Source organism: Pseudorasbora parva, chromosome 21 (assembly GCF_024679245.1).
Source record: "Pseudorasbora parva isolate DD20220531a chromosome 21, ASM2467924v1, whole genome shotgun sequence".
Lineage (NCBI taxonomy): Eukaryota > Metazoa > Chordata > Actinopteri > Cypriniformes > Gobionidae > Pseudorasbora > Pseudorasbora parva.
In genome coordinates this window covers 18,038,094-18,065,036 of record NC_090192.1, presented here as the reverse complement: position 1 = coordinate 18,065,036, position 26,943 = coordinate 18,038,094, and the positions used below count along the sequence as shown (strand labels likewise).

The 26,943-nt window shown below is 38.1% G+C and overlaps 1 protein-coding gene across 2 annotated transcripts; it reads right to left on the bottom strand.

The window, feature by feature from the left end:
- Nucleotides 1-120: 120 nt before the first annotated feature.
- On the bottom strand, nt 121-26,433 carry znf281b (zinc finger protein 281b). 2 transcript variants are annotated; one of them, XM_067429326.1, is made up of 7 exons: nt 26,234-26,433; nt 23,731-24,143; nt 23,510-23,623; nt 13,631-13,754; nt 10,992-11,075; nt 10,778-10,896; nt 121-3,959 (listed from the first exon to the last, which is right to left on the bottom strand). In XM_067429326.1, the coding sequence occupies exons 2-7, from the start codon at nt 24,100-24,102 to the stop codon at nt 2,250-2,252; spliced, it is 2,523 nt and encodes an 840-aa protein (XP_067285427.1). In that variant the 5' UTR covers nt 24,103-24,143; nt 26,234-26,433; the 3' UTR covers nt 121-2,249. The 2 variants fall into 2 exon arrangements, with proteins under 2 accessions (XP_067285427.1, XP_067285426.1); XM_067429325.1 differs by having other exon boundaries at nt 23,510-23,626; nt 26,234-26,432.
- Nucleotides 26,434-26,943: the final 510 nt, after the last annotated feature.

Here is a 26,943-nt window from a genome sequence, read left to right as displayed (position 1 = left end):
CCTCACATCATTAAGAGCTGAGAAAACATGTGGCATGAAAACCATCATTCATATTTCCTGTCTTGCTGCCCTAAAGTTATACCTCACTGACTTTATCTGGACAAATATTTTAAAATAGAGTGCGTTTTATAACAAAAAGTTTTTATTGGCTTACCTAATCATTTATAAAGTCATCTGACACGTACAGCCCTGTGACAAATGAGACTGAAGTCGGGAACATATGCTACAAACATTTGGTGCAATAGTGATCAGAAGAAAGCCATAAAAACAACTTCATATCATGCATATCAGAAACAAAAAGAAAACAAAAACATTTTTAGTGTTTTTGTACATTATTGTAAACAAAGTCTCTCTAGAAATCATATCAAAACACATGGCAAGTAACAAAAACAAGGGGGAAACGAGACATTTCATGAAATTCTAGGTATTATTCTACAATGAAACACTGCTTGGCATCACTGCTTAACAGAAAAAAAAATATATAGTACATTTGTATTCCAAGAAATTAGCTTTAACTGTAAACACAGGTGGCATTAAATGATTATACAAGAAGTTGACGCATACTACAATATTTCCACTACATGAAACATGTCCCTGGTTTCTCATTTTTACAATGATATGAGGTATATTAAGGTCAATCCTATTCTTCACGCCACCCTTTTTTCCTTATTTTTTTTTTCCCATTTCACTCTATAAAAGCATGGAACAAGTTTGGAGTGCAGCATTCAGACTTTGTTCTTGATAGCGTTGCACCAATGGCATTTCTCTGGGACAGGTTTACATAAAAGGCAGGGAAAAACGGCAAGACCACCGAAAGGCCTCACGCGGGACAGTCTTAGTGCATGGGCCAAAAACCAGGAAGACAAAGCAGCCCACCACTATTTCCTAGAACATCAAAAATTGCATTGGGAAGAAAACACCTCGTCTCAATTAAGTCTTTTTCAAATTCACTGCTCATTTAAAAACAAAAACACCACAGGTTTAGGTCCTTTACTTCCGGTTCATTGAGTTCTCCTCCCTCCAGCCATTTAAATGGGAAGCTTGTAATTTTGTCAGGCATTAAATTCAAAACCACACTACAAGAGGTAGAACTCCAAATGTTGCTGCTCAGCCCAAGTCAAATAGTCATACCTGAACACCTTAAGAACAAAAATGCTTCGGAGTAGCCCACAACTATATAAAAAAGTGGCATTTATGTCCAATAACAGTGTTTTCAATTAAAGGAACAAAATATCACCTATACCCCAATGAATATTCAAAAATGCCCTTTGTTATGACAAATCTGCCGTTCCCTCCCCCACTTTTAAAAAAATCACAGCTTTCTTCATCAAAAATAATAGTTTTGTGTCCTGAATCTGAATTCTTGCTTTCAGTGGTTTATAAAAGTGCTTATTTGATTCCTTGAGAGATCAAAGTGATGTCAGCTGACAAAAGGTAACGTTTAAAGAAGGGGATAAGAATTACTGCTCACCCTGAGACAATAGTTATGCAAGTTCCATGTAGCTACAAATAAATATCTACATACTCAAGAATGTTTGTATCTGCCTACTTGACTACCAGTAAGTTTTTTTGTGTGTGTGTTTTAAACATGGCCCTTAGGGATGAAAGTGTTTTCACATTGATATTAGAAGTACCATAAACTTTACAAATGCGCAAGAAGTGGAAAGAGTCACCAGTGTCATGCCACTGAACACACAGTTTCCCGATTGGCTTTGTCTTGTTCTTCAAGGAATTTCAAAAACAAAACGCTTCACTGTCATTTCAAAAGTACACCTGTAAAAAAAGGGGCGCTAGTGCACCCCGCTTAAAAAAAGTTACTGCTTTTTCCTGAGTAATACTTTAGATCATTGTAACAGACAATACATTTTTTTTGCCATTGAATACTGGGCCACTCCCTGACATCTGTTATTATTGTAAATCATCTTCCATTAACTTAATCTTACAATTGGACTATGATTGCTAAGACATACAAGGTTTCTGAAAAGTCCTTCGCTAGCCTCTAATATCACTGTAAATTTCATTTAAATCTAGCCTTACATCCACTACGCTAATAAAACAAAATTACTAAAACACATAAAATAAAATAAAAACGTGAAAATTGCATTTGAGGTCTTGCAGACCTTCCCTGGTAACGTCTTCTATTGACATTTAATGGCAGTGTAATTATTAAAGTTTACTCAGCGAGAAGAGAGACGCATTAGAGACAGTCCTCATCCCACATAACAGGGTCAGGTGAGCTCCCTTAACCTTTACCTGTAGCTTTGGCTTGTGGGGGTTTTGGATCCTGAGCTAACCGGCTCATTGACATCTGCTAAGAGACTAGTATACCCTGAGAATTCAGACACAGGAGTCCGCTGTATCCTGTGGTCGACCTCTGTGACGGCAACTCGCGGGTCACTGCCGTAACCTAGCGGTGTTTGGCGGCCAGACTTGAACTGAGAGCCGAAGGCTTGGGCAAAGTTCTCTATCTGGTAGGTGGAACGCATGTCCACTTCCTTAGACGTCTCCAGGGCAGCGAGATCAGGATAGACAGAGCCATTAGATGAGCCGCCACCAGTGCCGTTCCCATTATTGCTGCCATTGACCGAAGAGCTGGCGTTCTTGGTCTGCTGGTCTTTCTGGCTTCCATTGGTCAGCTCCTGCGTTGCGAGAGTGTATGGTGGCGAGTGCTGCTTCTCCAGCTGGTCAGTGAGCTCTTGAGATGGCGTAAGCTGCTGGTGAGGGGCTGGCTCCAGACTGCTGAGATGAAAGGCCTGCTGGGAGGATGGTGAGGCATGGGAGGGTGACGGAGAACCTACCAGCATTCCAAAATGGGACTTGCTTAGGGAAGTTGAAGAGGAAGGTGCAAGAGGGGAGGAGACAGACTGTCCAAATCCACAATCCATTGGCGAGGTGGTGTAGATGTTCTTTTCTGGGAAGAGTGCGCTAACAGGGCTGCTGCTAGACGACAGGAGGTTTGGGAAGGGTCCGGATGGGCCCAAAATGAAACTGCTGCTATGACTGGTTCTCTCCAGGGTCTGGAGCAAGAACTTTGAGTACTCGTTCATCACCCCACTCTTGTCTCCTGAGCCAGGAGATCCCTCATCCTGGCCCAGTTCAGAGGTGGCAGAGGCAGGCTGCAATTCTACATGGTGTGAATCTTGCAGATCAAATGTCACGTCATGGTGAGAGCCATCAGATTTGTGGCTGTAGTGGTCCAACAGGCTCTGCAGCACCTCATCTGGGATCCCTGATTTGTCGTGTTTGTCAACACTTATCAAAGGCGAGGTGTCAAGCAAGGCTAGTGTAGGTTCTCCTATGCCACCTTGGATGACCGTCGGCTGCGGAAGGTGGACAGAGCTGAAGTCAGCTGCAGCACTGCTGTTAGCAGCATGCAGGTATCGTCTTTTTTTTAAAAACTGCATGGCGTCATCATAGTTGCTGCTGTTACCCCCTTGTTTGGGGCCACCGGAGGTTTGGAGGAGGCTGAGACCATCCATACTTCCGGCTCCAGACATGTCCATAGAGCCTTGCTTCTGCGTCAGCAGCTTCTGCTCATGGTTGGCCTCCATAGAAACCTGACCCTTGTCCATTCCCTTGTGGCCACCTTTCTTAAAGACAAGCTTGGGGCTGCGTCCATGCTGGTTGTCCATGCTAGTCTCAGTCAGAGCTCCTGAAGATGATGCCCCTGATCCACTGGGCATGTCCAAGTTGTAGTCCTGTGGGCAGAGTCCTCGTGCCATCTGCAGTCCTCCTCCCACAGTTGCTCCTTTCTTCCTTCGACGCTCTCCTCCGTCATTGCCACTTTTGGACTTGCCCCTCTTGCGTGGTGGGGCACTGGTGTTTCCCTGAGTGAGTAGGTAGCTGCCTTGTCCCACATCCTCATCTCCAAGGTCTAGCATTCCTGGATCCAGACCTTTCTTTATGGCTTCTCCACAGGTTCTCTTGTGCTTCAGTAATCGATCCGTCCGAGAGAAATACTATGGGGCAACAAAGAAAGGGTCATTTTGGGGTGTATTAAACCCTTTTGCAGCTTAAAAATAGAGATAGAAAGATAAACTAAATTAATGCTTAATATTATTATACAATCACATGCATAGATGAGTGATTAAACTTAGGTGTGTGCCGGTTTCAGAATTGGTGATGACTATTATGATGCGAGTCAAATGTGATGGTTCGTAACATAATAGGATCTATAACAAAATATGTTATAGGACAACTTAGTTTGAATAAAAAATGCATTAACAGTCTGACAGTCATAAACAGGATTCAGGCCACAGCCTGTATGGAAAAATAAATTGTTAACTTAATGATTGAAACAGCAGGTTATCTACTTAATCGATATGAAGTGCCACTATGGAATCATCACAGCTTTCAATTTGTCTACTCATCGAATGTTATAGCAACTCTCAACGGCCACCAGGACTTATACAGCGTTATAAAAGCTATTTATTTGTTGTAAAGTGTAATAATCATGTCAGAAAAAATGAATTATAATGTCAGGCGCAGTTGAAGTAGTTGATTGTTTGCTTACATGTGTAGGTTTAGGGACAGTGTCATTATGCCAACATTATCTTCATAACTTCTTACGAAATAAAAAGTTTATCCCTCTTTTGTCAACATTATAGCTTGGTGCATGTGAGCGCAGCGCACACTGTGTACGTCATATAAGGACGCAAACTCAAAAGTAATCCGGTCAGGTCGTGTACATGGTGAAGCATGTTGGTGTATTTACGTGCCACTTTTGCTAAGAGCAGATAACGCGTTTCATTGTCTCTCCACCATGCTAGTGGATTAGCCGTAGAGTCAATTGGTTGTTCTTGGAGATTGCAGGTTAACTCCGTGTCGGCGCAGGTTGTTCTTGGAGATAGCGGGTTAACTCCGGGTCAGCACGCGCTCTGATCGGTACAGGGGCAGAGATTTCAGACCTCTGTTTATTAAGGAGATCCCCAAGATTTCTTCTCTTCTTGGAAGGGGGTGGTGCACAGACCTCTCCCGAATCATCTCCAGCAATAGCAGCCTCCGAAGCACCACTAACTCCGCCTCCGTTTCCCTCGTCAGCTGATACAATTTCCCCCCGAAGTGGATCTTTTTTTTTTATGTTTGTAAAAAATATTTTAACACGGTTTTGGCGGTTATAGAGTTCTAATGACGGTGTTTAACTACAACCGCCGGTCTCACGGTTATATATACTAACCCTCACACCCCTAATTAAACTTTACTTCAAAATGGTATAATCGTTTTTTAAAAACCATAAGAAACCAGCATGAAAGCAAAGACTACATTTAAGAACCTGGCACATATATTCGCCTTCTTTTTAACATAAGAGCGGGTGTGGCCGTTTGTAACAAATGTGCAAGGCTTCCCAGTGTAATCCACTTCATGTTTTTAAGTTGTACAAAAACACATTATGCTGCTTGATGTTGCAAATATTAATCAATACTTTTACTGTATACTGTACGGAGTTATACTTTTGGGGCGGCAGTGGCTCAGTGGTTCATGTAGGTTGTCTACAAACCAGAAGGTTGGTGGTTCGAGCCCAGGTTCCACCTGATAAAGTGTCGAGATGTCCATGAGCAAGACACCCAACCTCAACTGCTCCCGACGAGCTGGATGACGCCTTGTATGGCAGACACCGCCGTCGGTGTATGAATGGGTGAATGTGAGGCAATATGTAAAGCACTTTGGATGGCTCTGAAAGCGCTATATAAACGCAGTCCATTTACTTTTTGGTATACCTATATTTTTGTTTTAAAATATTTACTATATTTGCATTTGTAATGGGGGTGTAAAGGTACAAGTGTTCATACCAAACCGTTTCGGTACAGGGCTTTTGGTTTGGTGCACGTGTAGTAGTGTTGTCAAAAATATCGATATTTCGATATATATCGATACTGGAATATCTGAAACGATACGATTCTCAGTTTTTACAGTATCGATATCAGCTGCGCTCTCCTCTCCGACCGTCAGCGAGTTGACACCTGGTTGACACACACCGGCATATTCTCACTCAGCCCAGTTAACCTCTGAGCACGGCGAAGCGGGCGAACGCGCGTTCTGCTGGACTTTTTCCTCATGACAGTGTGTTAGTGTGTGATCGGTCTGAATTTCGCGCGGGATTGCACATAAATTAATTCTACTAATCCCCGCAGATTTCGTGCTCCACATCTGAAGCGCACACACACATAGCCTACCGTAATAAAGCCGCCTCTGACATGATACAAGTGCAAACATTTGCTTCCTTTTCCAGTTTATTATTGGTCAAATACACTCAAAGAATTATCAGTGCACAAATGGAAGAGTATTAACGTAAACACAGTCGCAAACAGTTCAGGAAGAACAGTAACAGGAACAGTGTTTAGGATCCATGCGTCTGTTAGTCTTAAAGGGACCGCAGTCATTTGTTATTCAAACTACAAAAAGACAAACGATCAACTGCTCTTGACTGATCAACTTGTGTAACTTTAATAGTTTCATCTGTACGCTATTGAATTTTTTACAAAGAACATTATCCAATGTTGTTTTAAATGTAATTACTATGCATTTTTTTTAATTCAGTTTCTTATCTGAATGTTAGACTTACCTGAAAAAATAAAACAGTCTGTTTAATTTTTTGTATCTTCTATTCTATTGCATTTATTTGTGCTATTGTTTGTAATCTGTTTATTTGTTCTTATTTTTTAACTGTTTACTCGTCTTTTTAAATTCAATTTACCATTCGAAATCAAGCTTTCTTGTGCTGTGTGTAAGCTATTGCAACACAATTACCCCATTGTAAAAAATACATTGAGATAGCAAAAATTTGTGAGATAATTTTAATAGTAATTGATCAATTGATCAATAATTGTTTAAATCAAAACGATGCCCAACCCTAAGGAACATGCTGGCCACATGAATTTTTAGTAAAAAATAACAATGAATAATAAGTTCTGTTGTCATATTAAGCATCTTATCTTATTTATTTATTTTTTTACTGTGGTATCGATTTAGTATCGATATATCGATATTTTAGTCTGATATCGTATCGAAGTCATAATTTTGGTATCGTGACAACACTAACGTGTAGCGAATGGTTTCGAAATCTTTAACAGTTAATGGTCAGCTTGTTTTAACAGCGGAACACACTTCAATCAGAGTTCCCACACAAACATATTAAGTATTCAGTCCATTTTATCACAAAATTCAATTGATAAATGCCGTTTTAACACTCTTTAATGTGGTGTGATCACAGTAGGCCTATAGGCGTGTCAGTTCAAATGGCAGCGCGGCATGCGAGTGAACGTGACCATCTCTTCCTAAAAAATAAACATAAATCTATATCTCTTACAGTATGTAGAATTGCTCAATGTTGTTTCAACCGCAGAAAGACAAAACAGCTTGCAATTTCCCGTATCACATTTACCTCAGGCAAGTCATTCAGAGTAAATTAGATTTAGTTAATGCAAAAACTGCCTTATGTGTGAAGCTTATGAGTGTTAATTATTATATCTAAAAATAAATAACTGAAAGCTAAAAGTTGTGTTAAACTTTAAAAGGTCCCATTGCATGGATTTTCTTATTATTTTATAATGTTTCCTGAGGTGTACTTATATTGTTTGCTAGTTGTTGTTTTTTCTATACTGATATAGACCCTCTGACTTGAATGCTCTGTTTTAAGGGGCGAGTCTGCTGTGAATCTTCAGTGAAAACACCCACTGTTGTGATTGGCTGACATCTTTACATTTGAAATTAGATTATGTGGTGGAGGGGGTGTGGTCAGACAAGCAGCCCTGCCAATCCAGAGAGTGACGGAGAGCTGGGGAAAGATTGCTGAGAAAGTGTTATTGTACCGAGTTGTTGAGAGCATGAGTTAATTTTGTTTGTATCTAAGACCTCTGAATAAACATGAGTGAACTTTGCAACATTATTTCTCTTTATAAAATGCTTTCACCACAACTAACAACAAAACGCGACACCGGCATGAATTGAATAAGAGCTGAATAAGAATAAGAGTGAATAAGAGCTTCTGTTGAGCTTAACAGTGCAATTCATTATAACTGCATTTTGGACAAGTGTGCAGATATATGTGTGATTGACAGATCAGAGCATTATAAAGAGTGTTCTTTGATCGCTCTCTGCAGTAGGATGGTTTCACGTGACGTCACATTGCTGCTTCGTGAACGCGCGAAATTCAGATGGAGGGCAGGAAGTGAATTAGCAAGGATCTGCTGTCTGTAAAAATGTCCCTGTTTTGTGCAGTTTAAGGCTGCTCCAATCGTTCTAACCGTGAAAAAGGAAAGGGTTTTTTCAGAGTTCCAAAGATTGTTGTTCATAAAGGTGAGGAATTTAAAAAGCTCACAAAACAACGACGTATAAAGTGGATTTTTAACATACGTCTGCGGTCGGGAGGAGCAGAGTCTGTTAATGCCCGTGTCTGCAGCGACCACTTTGTCGGAGGTATGTTAGCTAGCTAACTTTTTGTGGCTATGTTTATATATCTATAGGTTGTCGTTAAATGCCAATTTAATTAGTAATAATTCTTACGTTACCGGTAGTCTAAGTTAATATGGACTTCATTGTGACCGTTTAGGCTGCCCTAGCGCTTTGGTTGACGTTGAGCCGTTTGACACCGAGATTGTGGACCCATCCATTGGCAAAAAATTTGTATGCCTCCAGACTTTTTATAGGCCTTCATTTGCTGTCTGGTGTAGACCGATGTCTGAAGGACCAGATAGTTGGTGATGTCAACAGCCTCAACTGTCGGTAAATCTTTCAGTTCTACTGAAAACTCACTCATCTTCATGAGGTACGGGTCACGTCCAACATGTCTGTTAATTAACTCCTTGTATTTATGTCTTGAAACTGGATCTATATCCATACAATAGTGACTTTCTGCAACGGTTTCCTCTATAGATGCATTCATGTTTACTTCCTGCCCTCCATCTGCCTTCTTCCCACCCTCGCGCGTCATAATCACGTGACTGAAACTGCTGTTTAATCATTTAAATAACAGATTTGTTTCATGCTACTAACAGAAATGACGTGAAGTTGGATTGTTTTAGTCACTGGCTTGATTCACTGATGCATCGAGACGGCCAGCAGCGGGACTGATAGTATTAAACAATTTAGAAAGAAACTCTGTGTGAACTTGATTGATTAGCTACTCATCAGAAATCACTGATCCCAGATCAGGCATTAATGAACACTGTTACTCACTGTTTGTTACGGTGCTGTCGAATCCATATGGTTAAGCCTGTGCTGACATCGCAACTTATAAACTGAATCCATTCTCTACTAATTCTCTGGGCGGTCAAAGCAGAGGAATGTAGAGCTTAGATTTGGCTCAAAAAAAAAATCAAGAACAACCCTACCCGAGCCCGTACACGTCGTGTCTGAGTCCGGCCCGTCATGTTAACTGTAATTATGAGCCCGAGCCCGATTTAAACCCGACCATTTTTTAATACGTGGGCATTCTGACGAGAACGAGCCTGTAATGACCTGAGTGCAGCGGACCAGTGTGACTCATGTTCAAACTAACATAAATAAATTGAAATGAGCTGATAACATCGCTGTTTTTCCCAGAGCAACCATACAGCCGAATCAAATTTTTGTTGCTATACTTTCCTGTTTAACACTGTGAAGCTGATATGAAACAATCATCATTGCAAAAACCTATATAAATAAAGCTTGGCTCAATAATCCGTATTTGCCCGCTCATTTTACCGCTCACCAGTAAAATGATGTTCACTCAAATCCAGCTCAGACATGACATTTATCAGTAGCTTACTATACTTGTTGTAGCCATTAAACAATGTGTTTATATATATATATAAGTTATATATAAACACAAGTTTATATATATATATAAGTTTTGTTTTGTAGAAAGCATTTATTTCGTTTTGTATAAATTGTATCTAAATAAAGGTTTCTTCAGCCAATTGCCTGGATTTAATAAATAAGAAGCAAATAGCAGACTATAATCGTGATATGAAGTCGCGGGAGTGATCGCTGTCATTGCTCATGAACTGGAGCGAGTCTCATAAATAAACTGAAACTCAGCAGGTTACTTGCCTCACAGGTGTGAGAAATGTATAGAAAGCTTGAAATGTCAATTTTTAAACTAAATAATTAAAAACTAAGATTTAGTTAAGCAAAGTGCAGTGTTCACACAAGCAGCTCATGACTGTTCAGAATGCTGCGCTTCATCACTGCATGTGATAATGCACATTTTTGCACTAATCCTGACTTGTGCAACTTTGTAGCCTACACATTTGTTTCTTAGCTGTAGTATTAGTTCTTACTTTGCAAAAAATATTTATAATTTCGGGCAGGGGATCTAAACCCTAGTGGAATGGGAGCTAACCTTTCCTGGTATGACGTCCTAACAGGATAATTCAAGATCAGCTCATCTGAGCTCTCGATTTCTCAAAGGCAGAGAAAGACAACCAGAACTCTGTTTACAACGATCAAAATTTCTAGCCACTTGGAGGCAATATTCAGGCTAGGGGAACTCATATTGATGTTGAAAAACCTCATAAAATGAAAATGTCAGACATAACTTCAAAACTGAGGTATGTGCTGAACCGTATACTGTTACACCCCTAATTTGTAAAGTTTACAGTATTTATCAATAGTTTAACTGTTGACTGCACTGTGTTATTATTTTGGTTTACCTATAGCTGCAAATAAATTGAATCTCGAACATTCACAAGAAATGGCTGACATTTGCACTTGAAAAATAAGGTGTCCTAAACTATCTTTTCCTTTATTGTGGACACTCTTATTTGCCCAATCAAAAGCAGTTTCTGCTAGGATTTACCTGTAGACAGGTGTCACATTTATATGGCTTTTCTCCACTGTGTGTTCTTTTGTGTCTCTCCATGTGGTACTTCTGAATAAAGCGCATGTTGCACTGGTCACAGCTAAATGGTTTTTCCCCTGTTGAGTAAGAAGAAGAGAAAAAAAAAAGAAAAAAAACTCAGCACAACCATATTTACTTATGACAAGTATAAGACAAAAGTAAACTGACTTACCGCTGTGGATTTTCTCATGCCGTTGCAGCAGATACTTCTGTATGAAGCTCATATTACACTGACTGCATCTGAAAGGCCTCTCACCTGCACAATTTAAAAAAAAAAAAAATTCCATAATCTTGTTCATCAAAACATTTGGGGTGTAACGATATATCGTTAAGCGATATATCACAATATATGTAAAGGCAATGCACAAAAAGTCTTTGGATAAACAAAGAAATCAAAGCGAGTAAATATCAGCGTGGCTTTCCAACGATATCGAGAACTGAGGGACCTAAAGGGGCTGAAAAACGACTCATTGCTGGCTGCATATCTGCTGGACAGGTAATAACTTTCCTTTTAATTATACATTTTTTCGGTTTATGTTTTCATGAAGCATGCATCACTAGCACATGCCTAAGTAGCTGCCTAATATAGCATAACATTACTTAGCATAAAGTTACAATGTTATAAACTTAGCCATTAGTAGAGATGATAAATACTCAATATGCTTAGCTCAAGTCGTGTTGAATTTCGCAAAATTTAACTTTAGATAACAAATTGCATGTGTAAAAGCTAGTACACCGCATCCAGGAACTTTTTTTTTAGAACTAAAGCCGCGTTTCCACCGCAGGAACTTTACCCAGGAACCAGGAACTTTGGGGTGGTACTTGGTGTGTTTTGACCGCAGGAACCAGGGTCTAAATGAAGTTCCGGGTAAATATTTCCCCCTCCAAACGGCCCTGCTCGCGAGGTAATACTTTTTCAAAGTTCAGGAACTTTCGAGGGGCGGGACTTGGGCGCTGAACATGCTGATTGGTTTAGCATTTTATTTCAACTGGCATTTTTAAAAGTCTTTTGTGAGGTTCAGTGCGCGTTCAGTAAATATCAGTCTTGCTCTCTGTCTGATGGCGCGTGGTCGTCTCAGCCATCTCACGTCCAATGTCCATAATAGCTGATAATAATATACATTATCATTTTAAATCTAGCTTTACAAGCTTTATGAATGTGCTAGTGCTCTTTTCTGTCGTTGTTAATTACCTCTTTAGTAAACCTATAACCAGCAAAAGCAGCACAGCTTGAATCTCTTCCATACTCGTTATTCATTTTTTTTACAGTCTATTTTTCACCATGTAAACGACCTGACCGATTACTTTTAAGTGTGCGTCCTTACATGACGTGAAAGCGCACGCCGCGCTCATGTTGACAAGAGAGGAAAGTTCATTTTTTATTTCGTAAGTTATGAAGATAATGTTGTAGTAATGACACAGTGTATATTGCCCCAGGCAGTTTTTACTTTAACTGCGCCTGACAGAAGAATTTTTTTTTTTCTGAGATGATTATTACACTTTACAACAAATAAATAGCTTATATAATGCTGTATTGGTCCCGGTGGCCGTTAGGAGTTGCTATGGCTACAGTTAACACATTCCAGCTGCTGGAGAAAACAGCTTTGACATTTTTGATGCGGCAGACAAACTGCATGTCACAAAATGATGTAAACACCAGATTGGTTTAGATAACATCTCATGTAAACAGTCCACTAAATCTTTAAATCGGAATGACAAAAAAAGTGTGCTTGTAAACGTGGATATAGTATCGCGCAAAAATATTACTGTCCGTCACTGACTTGGAGGAGCTGTCGTGCGCAGTCCTACATCACCGGACTAATTTGCCTAATCTTCACAGAACTTTAGATCGCGGTGGAAATGCAGACAGTTGCAGGTCTGGGGGGAGAAAAGTTCCTGGTACAAATTGTTCCGGGTAATTTTGATGGAAACGGGGCTTTAGTTAGCTTTAGCAGCTACTAATCAACAATGCTTTCATCATGGAAACTCTTACATGCAAAACACAGTATGTGTTATGAATCTTATACGAAATTCATCTTCATCACAGTATAACTGATGTTATTGGAATGAAAATGTATCCTGTTTTTAGCTTTGTTTTATAAATATAAGCTTGTTACCGAATTAAACGAAAATATATTTTAAACTTTACCAGTATTGGTATTCTAGCTTGATAGTGAGTACTAAAAGACATCTTATTTGTTTATATCCATACTGATAAAGTTAGATTTTTTATTACATGTGATTCCGACATGATGTCACTACATGCTCACTGCTCCTTTCGGCACTCCTTAGTGACAGCACAAACATCATTTAAATCACCAGATCACATTTAGTTTTAGTAGTATGATTATTCAAATCAGTTCAGATGGTTTATTTTTACATACTGCATTAATAGCAGGAGAGGCAGAGCATAGCAGGCATGGGGAGAGATGCTGCCTGCATTGAAAGCGTAAATAACGCGTGAGGGGAAAAAAATTAAGTTTAGAGTTTCAATGACATTATTACATTAATAATCTTATTACATAGAATCATACAACAACTATACGTAATTCTAAAATAAAATGTATAATAATTCAATGAGGGAATATTTGTGGGTCCTGATAATAAAACACAAATAATAATATATAATATTAATTAAAAAAGTACAAAATATTTTTTTCCCTTAAAATATCGGGATACATATCCTATCGTGAGTTCAGTATCGAGATACATATCGAATCGTGACACACGTGTATCGTTACACCCCTAAAAACATCCCATGAATGCTCGAGTCTGAAAAGGGTAGTGCAATAGACAGTAAAACCTGCTCACCTGTGTGAATGAGCACATGTCTGCGCAGATGATAGGAACTTCGGAAGGCTGCATTGCAGTGCTCGCATATGTGTGGCTTAGAATTGGGAGAGAGGGGCCCAGAATCCCCATCCAGCATGAGTGACTAAAAAACAGCAATAAGAAAAAATAAATTAATTTCTCTATGTATTAACTTCTTGTGTAATAAATAAAGCCAACCTTTTGTTATACATTCGATATAAATCTTGACATTTTTGTTCATTTGTTCTGAAATATTTATCTACCACAATTTTAAATTACATTTAAATCATAGACACACACAAAAAATTATCCACATTTGTACTCACATTTTTATGATACATATATATTTATGATATATGATACATTTAACATACAAAAATTGTAGTTTCTCTGGATCACAAGATCGAGACCCACTTTTTTCACTTTTAAACTATCGAGACAGATAGTTTAAAAGTGAATATAAACTTGTTTTCTTAGAATTTTTTGAGGTCTGAAATCATCTTTTTCATTATTTTAAACAGTTGTCATTTTCTGCAAATAAATTCTATAAATAATTTGGAATAACTTTTGTCAGTAGTTTGTAGAATTAATTTGTGTGTATAATATATATATATATATATATATATATATATATATATATATATATATATATATATATATATATATATATATATATATATATATATATATCTGTGCTAAAGGCCACTGAGTGCTGCTTTTTTTACATTGTTTTACAATGTAACAATTTAGTATGGGGAAAACATTCACTATTAACAACGACTTTTGCCTCAATAAACTCCTAATTTACTGCTTATTAATAGTTAGTAAAGTAGTTTTTGTAGCATTTAAGTTTAAGTAGGATTAAGGGATGTAGAACAAGGTCATGCAGAATAAGGCATTACTATATTTATAAGTTCTAAGAAACAGCCAATATCCTACTAATATGCATGCTAATAAGCAACTAGTAAATAAAGTGTTACAATATATATTAGGGCTGAACAATATTCTGTTTTAACATCGCCGGAACATGCGATGTGAAGGGTAGTAGCCCATAGTGTATTTAGAGAACGATAGCACACAGTAAACACGAGATGTTACTGGGGTGACATGCACGTTCCACGTGCCTGCACAGTGATTGGTTCGCTGTGCCGCTGCTCACCGCTTACGGCCAAACATTAACTGCTAAAATGCGCAACGAAGAGGATCCTCCGCAAAAAAAAAGGGTTCGTACCAGAAATCATCTTTTTGGGACTATTTTGGCTACAAAAAGGAGGATGCTGACCAAAAAGAGGTACTTTGCATGGAGTGTCAGAAAGCTGTGGCCACAAAACAAGAAAACACCACCAATTTGTCTGATCACTTAAAACGTCCAGGACAAGTGGATTTTTTGAAGGGATAAGTGAAAGATAACTTTACTTGCCCGACGGACAAGAGCCTGACTAAAACAAAAAAATAACTGACCCTGCCCTTGATAAAACACAGTGGACCAACACCAGCAGCTGACATGGCACCCCAGACCACACTGACTTGACAGTGGCCTTCAGGCATTTTGGCATTTCCTTCTCCCCAGTCTTCCTCCAGACTCTGGCACCTTGATTTCCGAATGACATGCAAAATTTGCTTTCATCCGAAAAAAAAAAAACTTTGGACCACTGAGCAACAGTCCAGTGCTGCTTCCCTGTAGCCCAAAGTGGCTTGACCTGGGGAATGTGGCACCTGTAGCCCATTTCCTGCACACGCCTGTGCACGGTGGCTCTGGATGTTTCTACTCCAGACTCAGTCAACTGCTTCCGCAGGTCCCCCAAGGTCTGGAATCGGTCCTTCTCCACAATCTTCCTCAGGGTCCGGTCGCCTCTTCTCATTGTGCAGCATTTTTTACCACACCTTTTCCTTCCCACAGACTTCCCACTGAGGTGCCTTGATACAGCACTCTGGGAACAGCCTATTTTTTCAGAAATTTCTCTGTGTCTTACCCTCTCGCTTGAGGGTGTCAATGATGGCCTTTTGGACAGGGTTGGCAGTCTTACCCACGATTGCGGTTTTGAATAATGAACCAGGCTGGGAGTTTTTAAAAGCCTCAGGAATCTTTTGCAGGTGTTTAAAGTTAATTCGTTTATTCAGATGATTAGGTTTATAGCTTGTTTAGAGAACAAGCTATATTTTGAATTTTCAATCTACATCATTGTCTTCTGTGTATAAGAATAATTAATTGTGTCATCATGTTCATGGTCAGACGTACCAGTGTCCTTATTTCATTTGAAGAGGATATTTTGAAATATGTGCACAGACATGATGCTGGTTTATTTTTGGAACTGGCTCCGGTCTGGAAAAGAAGTGTGATCGGCTCTGCGAGTGCTGTTAAACTCAGTGCATTGTTAGTCACATTTTCCATGTGTTAACTTGTTAGTTAAACTCCAACTCTGACTGCATCATGGGGAAAATGTAAACTACACTTCTTGTGTTACTGTACTGAGGAAAAACAACAACAACACAAAGGTGAACAAGCAGAGGTGCACTAACTCGCTTCGCTTTTCAACTGCGTGGTATGACTCGGCTCGCTTTGGATTTCCCCAGCAGTTAGCACCACGTTAAAGTGGGTGAGATTATACAATGATCATTGTATTATGCTGCCTCTACTTCTTGGTATGTGAATGTTTTTAACTACAAGATGAAGAAATTTATTTCAAAGGATGGCAGCAAAACAAAATACTGCTAAAAAAACTTGGAGAAAAAAAAAAAAAAGTCTAATACTCTGGAAACACATTGAAACTGAGAGCTCGCTTAACATCCTGACGTCACCCGCGCGGCTGAGAAGCGTTTCGATAGAATGTACAGCATGTTTTCCTCTCAATACCAAATTAAACACACACCAAAACTGAGAGTGGTGGCAGGAGAATGAAAGATCATAGGGATGTGGATATGGATGCAACAGCTCTGCAGTTTAGTACTTGAAATAGCAATTTATACAATAGTCTGCTTTATAGAAAACAGCTTAACTGTATCAAATATAAAAAAGTCAGGAAATTGACTGCACTTTCTGTTGTTAAATAGCCACTGCTATACTGTGAACCTTTAAAACATACACATAAAAAATCCTGCAGTCACTTTACATTTCCCTTTACTTAGATTGCATAAAATAGTGATTAGTGATATAAATTATACTGTATTAATTAAATAAAACACTTGTTGTGTTTTAGGCATATGGTTGTGTTCTTTATTCTTTTCAATTATAAAAAAAAAAAAAAAAACACAAAAGAAATACTGCCTCTCTTACAATATCGCAATAAATTACAATATATTGTATCGTAACCGCTGTATCGTGATACGTATTGTATCACCAGATTCTTGGAAATACACAGCCCTAAGACAACAACGCATTCACATTCATTTTTATTATATATATATATATATATATATATATATATATATATATATATATATATATATATATATATATATATCATGATTTATATCAGAATCGGCAAATAGCCAAAGCTGTGGCATCAGTATCGGAAGTGAAAAAGTGTTTATATATATATATATATAATAAAGGATCTTAAGTAATTATTTATTTTTCATGGGTGCTTAGGTGTGTACAAATTTATTATATAATAGAATTGTATGGACTCCTTATATTTGGTTATTTGGTTTCCTTTTGGAGTCTCCAATGATCTTGAAGCTTGCAGAAAATACAGTTGTGTGAGAATCACCGTTCAAATCTCAGTGTTTACTTTGGTTAAAGCAAATTAATTATTTAATAAGTGTTTAATAAGATAAATGGCGACTGCTTAATTTCACAATAAGCATGCGATTAATCACAACACAGGTTGACAGCCCTTATAGATACATTACGTTAGGCGTGTGTGTGTGTATGTATGTATATTATATATATAAACCATTGTACTGTTTTGGCACTGTGAGCAGGTGCCTGGTCATGCTGAAAAACGAAAACATCTCTATAAAGCTTTTCAGCAGATGGAAGCATGAAGTGCTCCAAAATCTCATGATGGCTAGCTGCATTGATCCTGCTCTTGATAAAACACAGTGGACCAACACCAGCAGCTGACATGGCACCCCAGACCATCACTGACTGTGGGTACTTGACACTGGACACTGGAATTTTGCCATTTTCTTCTCCCCAGTCTTCCTCCAGACTCTGGCACCTTGTTTTCCGAATGACATGCAAAATTTGCTTTTAATCTGAAAAAAAGTACTTTGGACCACTGAGTAACAGTCCAGTGCTGCTTCTCTGTAGCCCAAAGTGTCTTGACCAGGGGAATGCGGCACCTGTAGCCCATTTCCTGCACACGCCCGTGTACGGTGGCTCTGGATGTTTCTACTCCAGACTCAGTCCACTGCTTCCGCAGGTCCCACAAGGTCTGGAATCGGTCCTTCTCCACAATCTTCCTCAGGGTCCGGTCACCTCTTCTCGTTGTGCAGCGTTTTTTGCCAAACTTTTTCCTTCCCACAGACTTCCCACTTAGGTGCCTTGATACAGCACTCTGGGAACAGCCTATTCGTTCCGAAATTTCTTTCTGTGTCTTACCCTCTCGCTTGAGGGTGTCAATGATGGCCTTCTGGACAGGGCAGTATTTCCCATGATTGCGGTTTTGAGTAATGAACCAGGCTGGGAGTTTTGAAAAGTCTCAGGAATCTTTTGCAGGTGTTTAGAGTTAATAAGTTGATTCAGATGATTAGGTTAATACCTTGTTTATAGAACCTTTTCATGATATGCTAATTTTTTGAGATATGAATTTTGGGTTTTCATGAGCTGTATGCCAAAATCATCAGTATTAACCCTCTTGGCGCCACATCGAGTTTACTCGACAAGATGCGACACTGAATAAAACGGCCGATTTTGTCAAATAGGGTGTCAAATTTCATTCAACCTCCCCTCCACTAGATGGTAGACATGTTGTACTTCATCCCTGACTCATACAAACATCATGATTCTATACAAAATATACGAGCAAGAGCGCATTGAATCAGTGTAAACAAAAGCGGAGCTGACGTGTGAGTGAGCTGTTTTATCAGAGCATTGTCAACGTCAGCGAGTATTTGCATTTGATAATTATTACTATTATTATGCTCTAATGGCATCAATAAAGATTACCCGCAATGAAGTGTTGGGTCTTCTATTCGCGGACCCTGATTCTGAAGGGAAATATGAGATGACGGTGATTCTGAAAGTGAAACTAAACCTAACGTTACACTAGGGCTGGGCGATATGGCCACACAAAAAAATCCCCGATTTTTTGCCAAAAAATCGTAAATCGAATTTTAATTGATTTTTTTTTCCTCCTACTTAAAATCAATCTGCATGACAAAGAAATTGTTAAAAACAAGTTAACTTTATTTTGTTTAGGTAAAATATTTGCGGCTTGGTAGAGTGCCTACCTGGGGTGCAAAACTTTCAGCATGTGAATAACCCACACCATTCCACAGTATAAATGGCCACCATATTTTTTGCAATATACAGTATACATATCAAAGGTTTATTAATTGATATGCAGATCAAATTAACTTTTATTAACAACAGTAATGTGCAAAAAAGTATAGGGAAAATTTAAATGTTATGCTATTTAATAATATGCTAATGTTATTATTAAATATAGATTACCATTGTTCTTCAATATTCTCACACTGAACTGACCGACAGCTTCAGTTATTATAAAATGAGCTCTTTACTTGCTTTGTGTAATTTAGTTTTTTCATGAGACTTTGTGACTTCATACTTTTCTCCATATATTAGGGAGTGGAAAGGCTAATAAGTGCTCTTCTGCTGGTTATTGTGGTGGGCACTGCATATCTTTTTTTAATAAAAAATGCTTGTTGCCACAAAATGGATTAAACATTTAAAAAAATAACTAAAATACTATTCCTTTCCCAAAACCTCTTTAAACTTTTAGTTTTACAAACCATCACATTAAAAATAGCATATTTCAGATATTTAGAGCTTTGAAGTGCTGGAAATAAGTGCAGAGAGTACGTGTACAAATAAGTGTAACCTACGAAACCATTGGAAAGTGCTTGAATTTCAATCTCAAAAGGTTGTACGAATCCTAAGATAAATAATGACAAAAACATTAAATCCATGTGGTTTTACTACAGTAAATCATGGTGAATGTTGGTGATTTGTGACTGAAACCCCTGACCTTCGCTCATGTTTTCTCCATGTCAGCTCTGTTTGATCTGTTATCTGTGGTTCATAAGAGATCATTCTGCGCCGAACGCTTCCACTAGATCACAGTAGCGATGCTATTAATTCTGTGGTGAATTTAAACGCTCTCTCTCTGGATCTCCAGCGCAGTGTATCGTGTCTGTCACGAGATCGGCCCATGTATGAGCTCGCGCTGCATTCGTTGTCCGCGCAGCTCAAATGAGCGCAGTTCCGTTCAGACTTCAAACACACTTTGCAGCGGGGTATTGTTCATAGTTCTGTGAAAAACTGAACCAATGACACTGTATGTTGTTGTCCTTGTTGTTTGTGTATCTCTGTGGCACTGGCAAACGCGCGGGGGAGGGCTCAGCCATTACGGGAGCGTCGGCGGATTTTAAAGAAAAAAAACGATTTTCATTCACAAAAATCGACATGAAACTACAAACTCGAATTAATCCATAAAATCGATTTATCGCCCAGCCCTACGTTACACTAAGTACAAATGGTGGATCCTTTGCCCAATGTAGATGGTCCTTTGCCCAATGTCAGTGGTGGGAATAATGTTTCCCGGGGTCCGAGTGTTCATCGCGAAGTTAGCAGGTGTGTTAGTGTTGGGAATGAGGCGGCCACGGGAGATTTTTGCTGCGCTCACCATGAAGCGCGCATCTTCTCATCACACGCCTCTCCGCAATCGCGGCGGCAGTATTGTGGGGGAGACTTTATCTGACGCCACTGGGTATGTTAGAAGAGGTAGAAGTATTCATAATCAAGTTCGAGGGCAATGTGGAGGCAGAGTGGGGAGTCAAAATGATAATAACAGTGGCTGTGCATGAGGCAGATCTGGATGCGGGGAGACGCGCTGTGACACGGGGCAGAGGGGCTATTATGCATAATATATCATATATAATATATATGTGCCCCATATATGCAATCAGAGTGCTTACTGTATGTAGTAAATGGAAAATCTCTACAGCAAAAGGCAAACCGCTACTTGCATTCGGTTTGTTTCTACCATTTATGAGTAATGATTTACACAATTTGTTTACTATTTACCTGAACATGCAGTATTGTGCAATATAGGACACAGAAGGTGAGGAACATTTTGGGGGGAAAGAAGTGCTGCATTTTATCATTTAAACATGTGGCTTTTCATGAAAATTCTATAGTCCAAGATTGCCCCCACGCTATGATGTCATTATATGCAAATTAGATGGGAAAATGTAATCTCTACATAAATTTAGGGTCCTCCTTAATATTTCTCTAATTTACAGAAAGTTTCTATCTTTTATCAATTTTAAGATATAGCCTTTTGAAATTAAGATGTCAAAATCGAACGTTTTAGGAAAAAACCTCTGGCGCCTAAAGGGTTAAAACAATAAAAGACCTGAAATATTTCAGTTGGTGTGCAATGAATCTAAAATATATGAACGTTTAATTTTGATCATTACATTACGGAAAATAATTAACTTTATCACAATATGCTAATTTTTTGAGAAGGACCTCTGTGTGTGTGTGTGTGTGTGTGTATATATATAGGGTGGGCTGGATGAGTAGAAGAAACTTCTTTCAAAACATTACAAATAGTAATGGGTCCTTGCAAACGTTTGGCTTGTACTATATATATATATATATATATATATATATATATATATATATAGTACAAGCCAAACGTTTGTAAGGACCCATTACTATTTGTAATGTTTTGAAAGAAGTTTCTTCTGCTCATCCAGCCTGCATTTATTTGATCAATAATACAGATTTTTTAAATATTGTGATATATTACAATTTAAAATATTTGTTTTTAAGTTTATTATACTTTAAATTATCATTTATTTCTGTGATGCAAAGCTGAATTTTCAGGATCGTTACTTCAGTCTTCAGTATCACATGTGACATCCAGTCTATCACTTGATCCTTCAGAAATCATGTATATCTCTAATATTCAGATTAGGGCTGCACGTTTTCAAGTTTTTCATTAACCGTTAACCGAGGCCCTTAGCGGTTAATACTCGGTTAACCATAGTGTGCGTCAGGGTTATTTTTAGTTAATTAATTTGACGACCGCCATCTCCGTATAGTGAACGCGCCTATAGAGAGAAATGCACATCATGGATTACATAATCAGAGAGTAGCCTATTTCTTTTCGTTTTAAATTGTTAAAAGACATTTCAAGCTTTCTTAAGATATATTTAATGTCTGTGAGGCCTACGCTGAGTTTCGTTAAATTAGGATGAGATGTGCTCCAGTTCACGAGCAATGCAAGTGGCCGCGAGGTGAGGGCGCCTGCATGATTAGGGCATGTAGTAAAATATGCAGCCGAGAATGATTCACACAGCGTTTGACTCGCGCGGCTGAGCCTCTCCCGGCAGAGAGTTCAAGCATCTGTGGACTCGTTCCTTCAGCTCTGGCCATCTTGCTTTCAGTCCGCAATTAGCTTTTTTTGTTTTCTTCATTACAGTTAAAGTAACGTCTGCTTTTCTCTAGTCCCTCACAAGTTTCTCACTTCAAACTTTCTTTCTTCTGATCCGTTATGCACAGCGCAACGCGGCTCCCACTCTGCTTTATTCAAAATAAAAACATTTTCAAATAATAAAATCTCCTTTACTATATATATTTTTTTTTCATCAATTTAACATCCTTGCTGAATAAAATTATTGATTTATTTCAAAAAAAGAAAAAAAATGACTGACCTCAAATTACTGAGCAGTAGTTTATATTATTACAAAAGATTTCTATTTTTAAAACATTTGCTTTTTTGTATTTTACTTTGTATTCATCAAAGTATTATAAAAATGATTACAGGTTATGAAAAAATATTAAGCAGCTGAACTTTTTCCAACTTTGAAAATGAATCATCATATTAGAATGATTTCTGAAGAATCATGTGACACTTAAGACTGGAGGAATGATACTGAAAATTCATCTTTGCACCACAGAAATAATTGATTATTTAAAGTATAATAAATTGAAAAGCTATTATTTTAAATTGTAATAATATATCACAATATTACATCTTTTCTGTATTTTTGATCAAATAAATGCAGGCTTGATGAGCAGAAGAAACTTCTTTTAAAAACATTACAAATATTAATGTGTCCAAAATTTTGGCCTGTTCTATATGTATGTATGTGTGTGTGTGAGTATAGCAACATTACCCTACGCAAAGTCTACTTTAATTACTTTTGTTAATATTTATACCTCTGGGATTATGGTATATTTCTATAATCATACTAAGTTATGATGCTAAGCATGTCTTGACTGCTTTCTTGCATGTTTCACCATATATCCTATTTTTTATGTTTTTATTAATAATTTGGGTGCATTTTCATGTTAATTTTATGTTTTTCAAATTAAATTAATTGAAATCATTTTGAGTCCACATTCATCATTCACAATTGTTGGAATAGCAATTGTATATTAAGGACATAAATTAGGTTAAACAACTGCATGTCTGCTCACAGAAAAATAAATAAATAGAAAAATTACCAACACAGAACTATTGATCCATCACACAGGCAACGTCACAAATTTACGTTGTGGCAACGAAACTGATGCAGAATCTGTGCGTGCATGTCACAAAATGATTCGGATTGAAAGCATCAGCACATATAAACACCTTATCTGTTTAGATAACGTCTCATGTAAGCAGTCACCGAATCCTTCAATCGGAATGACAAAAGTGGAAACATGGCTAGTGAGTGATGAAAAGGCATACACACCTTTGCAGAGTCCCCTTGTTTCCTTCTGGCTTTGCCTTCTGGTCCATCTCCATTTGCTCTTCTTCCTCTTCGAGGCCCAGATTCTTTTGGGTCTTTCCCCAGTCTTCCAGAGAACTGCTAACAAATCATAAAAAAGCAGCTTAAAAAACTCCTGCAAAGACAGTATAATACAGTATAAAGAACACCATATACTTATAACTCATTTTATCATCTAGACTTACGTTGCTAAGGCTTAGGTCATGCAAAAGCATATTCTGGTGGTTGCCAAGCGACATGTCCAGCATATCAGTGCTCTTTCCTCCTGTAGTTCCAGTTCCCGTTGCATACATTGGGAGGCGGTAGTCCAACTCGCTGAGCTTCTCTTGTTTGATACCCATACTGTGGAGAAAGCCACCACCATGGTCAGGAGAGTCACGCTCCTTCTTCAGGATCATCTCCTGGGGAAGATCCGCCATGGAGGTTTGTGAAGTCAGGCGCGTGAAGCTGGTCACTGGAGGTAAATGGCTGAACATGATCATGCTGGGGGGGAAGTTGGGGTCCATGCCTCCATTCCGTAAAAACTCATTTCCTAACTTGTCCTGGATAATACTCATGCTTGGGTCTTCCAAAGGGCAGAGTTCACTGATGAAATATGCTATGGAGACAAGAAAATATGAGATTGCATGCTTATGACATTAATGTAGTAGCTTAATGCATAAATTACTGTGTAGTAAATGCATAAATTACTGTGTAGTAAATTAGTTATTTACAGAAGGAAAAAAAAAACATTATCTTGTGAAAAGTCAAAGTAAGCATATTAGTATTATAATATGCAATGCTTCATTTTCTCAATTATTACTGGACCATAAATACAATTTATTTCAGTTACTACACTGGCTGATGATACAGCAGTTTGTGTATGCCATGTTATAATGTGATTAGGCTAGGTCAATTTAAATTATAATGCATCTATTATGACAAAGCTAAATCAGAAAATGTATCTGCTGCTGCATTGGTTTGCTATGAAAAATGCAACTTGGTTCATGCCACCAGAGACTATCTGATATATTTACAATCAAGGTCATTTAAGTGCAGGTCATTAACGATTAAAGACATTTTAAAGGTGAGAAAGACTCAGAGCTTCTAACTGAAGCAGATGAAAGCTAAATAAAATAAATAAATATATTTGTAACACATTATAACATTATACAATATAAATAAATGTATAGAGATCATTCATAACTAGTATCACTTAAAGTAACTTAGTAAGGATTTAATGTATTTGTTGCTAAAATGACAAGGATATTTGGTATATTTTTAATCAGTCCCATCAATGCTGGCTAAAACATAATAAAAAGGAAATAATGGCGATTACCCAGTGTTGAAATAATTTTAACCAAATTCAGATCAAAGATCAGGAAAAAATAATTTTAGTTTTGATTAATAATAATACATTTTATTTATAATGCGCTTCTCTAGAACCCAAAGACCTAAAGTGTAAAAAGTGATTAGTGTAAAAAGCACAAGCTCGAGGAAATAATAAATATAAACAACCATTTTGAAGATCTAAATCATTGCTTTTTGACGATCTGTTAGCTAACCTAGCATCATTAGATCAGAGATACTTGCTTTAAAAAGGACGACTATGAAACTCTGTTTTCGGAAACACATGAAATCGTTTCAATAAATACTTAAAACGCCCTTAATATGAAACTTATCTTTTCAGAAAACAAACACGGTCCGAGCTGAGTCTGTGGGTGCCGTGAGCATTGTTCTCTATTGTGATCAGCTAACGTTAACGTAAACGGATAGCTGCTTAATCTTATTGATATGGCCCCGTCTCTTAATACATATGATTTTTAACAAAAATTAAGGCAAGTTTAGGTGCAAAGATACTTTAATCTTACATCGTTTATAGGATTACTTTCTACTTCCCAGAACTAAACTGAATAAAAATGTAATCCTTTTCATCAAATCCGGCTAATCTAATCGTTCATCACAATTACCAAACACATCTCGTTCTAAATGACTCCATTAGCAGCTAACGGCTAACTAACGCGAACGAGCGAAACATGAGAACTTCAAACTGCAAGATATTAAACAAACACGTATGTGTGTACATATAACTTTCCACAAGAATGCATGAGAAAGACGAAGCTTAAAACCACCAGGGTGAAGAGTTTTTTTGAACTAAGAAGTGAACAGGGCTAGCCAGCAATAGCATGCAGATGAAAGAGCTAACGTTACTGCTAACAGTCCATCTCCACACCGCACGCGACGCGTTACAACGCTTCCATTACAACAAACGAACCCCGATACACGGAGAATCGCGTTCTTCCAGTGTACAGTTTATTTGATAATAACAGCAGCGTTGTAATTTTGTCGCCTCTCTCGTTCTTGCCCTGTACACGAGTGTGATATATCGTGACCATTCATACATTCGTCACCATCACTAATTATAGCCACACACAGTAACACAATCCGCCGGGAATATGCGGCGATAAATGTTATGTTAAGAGCACACCGAGACTGGTAAATATGTACGCATGCAAAGAACATCGAATTTCTTTGCGAAGAGCGTTTCTAGTCGCCACATTATCTTGCAGCAGAAACAATGATGCTCGGCGCTGAAATGCATCTCTCGCTTGAGCGGCTGTGATTTCAGTTGGAGATTTCAGTCGTGCGCAATCCCTCATCTTTACAACCTCTCGCACAAATAAATGGTACAAACGCAATCCCACTTACTTGTACATGACCACGGCCGACTCGCAGCGTTCAAATTAATCCCGGCGCTGGATTCTTTGTGTTATTTTACAGCCAAAATATTGTTCTCTTGCAGCTGTTGGCCTCTTCCATGTTGTGTCGACGCTGGGAATTATGGGTTGAGCGGACGGGTCGTGAGAGGAGACAGACGGATACAGGCAGGACTAGTCAAGTAGGGGGCCACTATGCAAATAAGATTGTGCCTGAGCATCTGCGACTTTGTCCTGCGTGTGAATTGGTTCTTTAGATTTGCTGGCACATTTTTATTATATTTTACGACCCGTTTTAGCCTCCCTATTCCTCAAATAATTCCCCTATTCCAGGCTAAATCTGGTTTGGATATAGGCTAAATCAATGTAATTTGTTCAGATAAACATGTGCAAGGGCTTCTATTGTTTTGATTTAAGTAAGGATATGAGAGGCAAAATGTAATTTAATGCAGCAATGTCGTAAAATTTGATTTAGCCTAACCTCTCAAGAAGTAAATTAAAATGAATGAATAAACAAACTAACTAACTAATAAGTAAATAAATAAATACATAAATATTAAGAATGATAGAAATATTTTCTAATCAATATAGGTAAAATTTCATTTGTGCCCATCATTGAATTTACCTTGTTAAACTCTGTCACTACAGGCTTTATCGGACGTCAGTAAAGTTGGTTTTATATTCGCACATTCACACATTCGC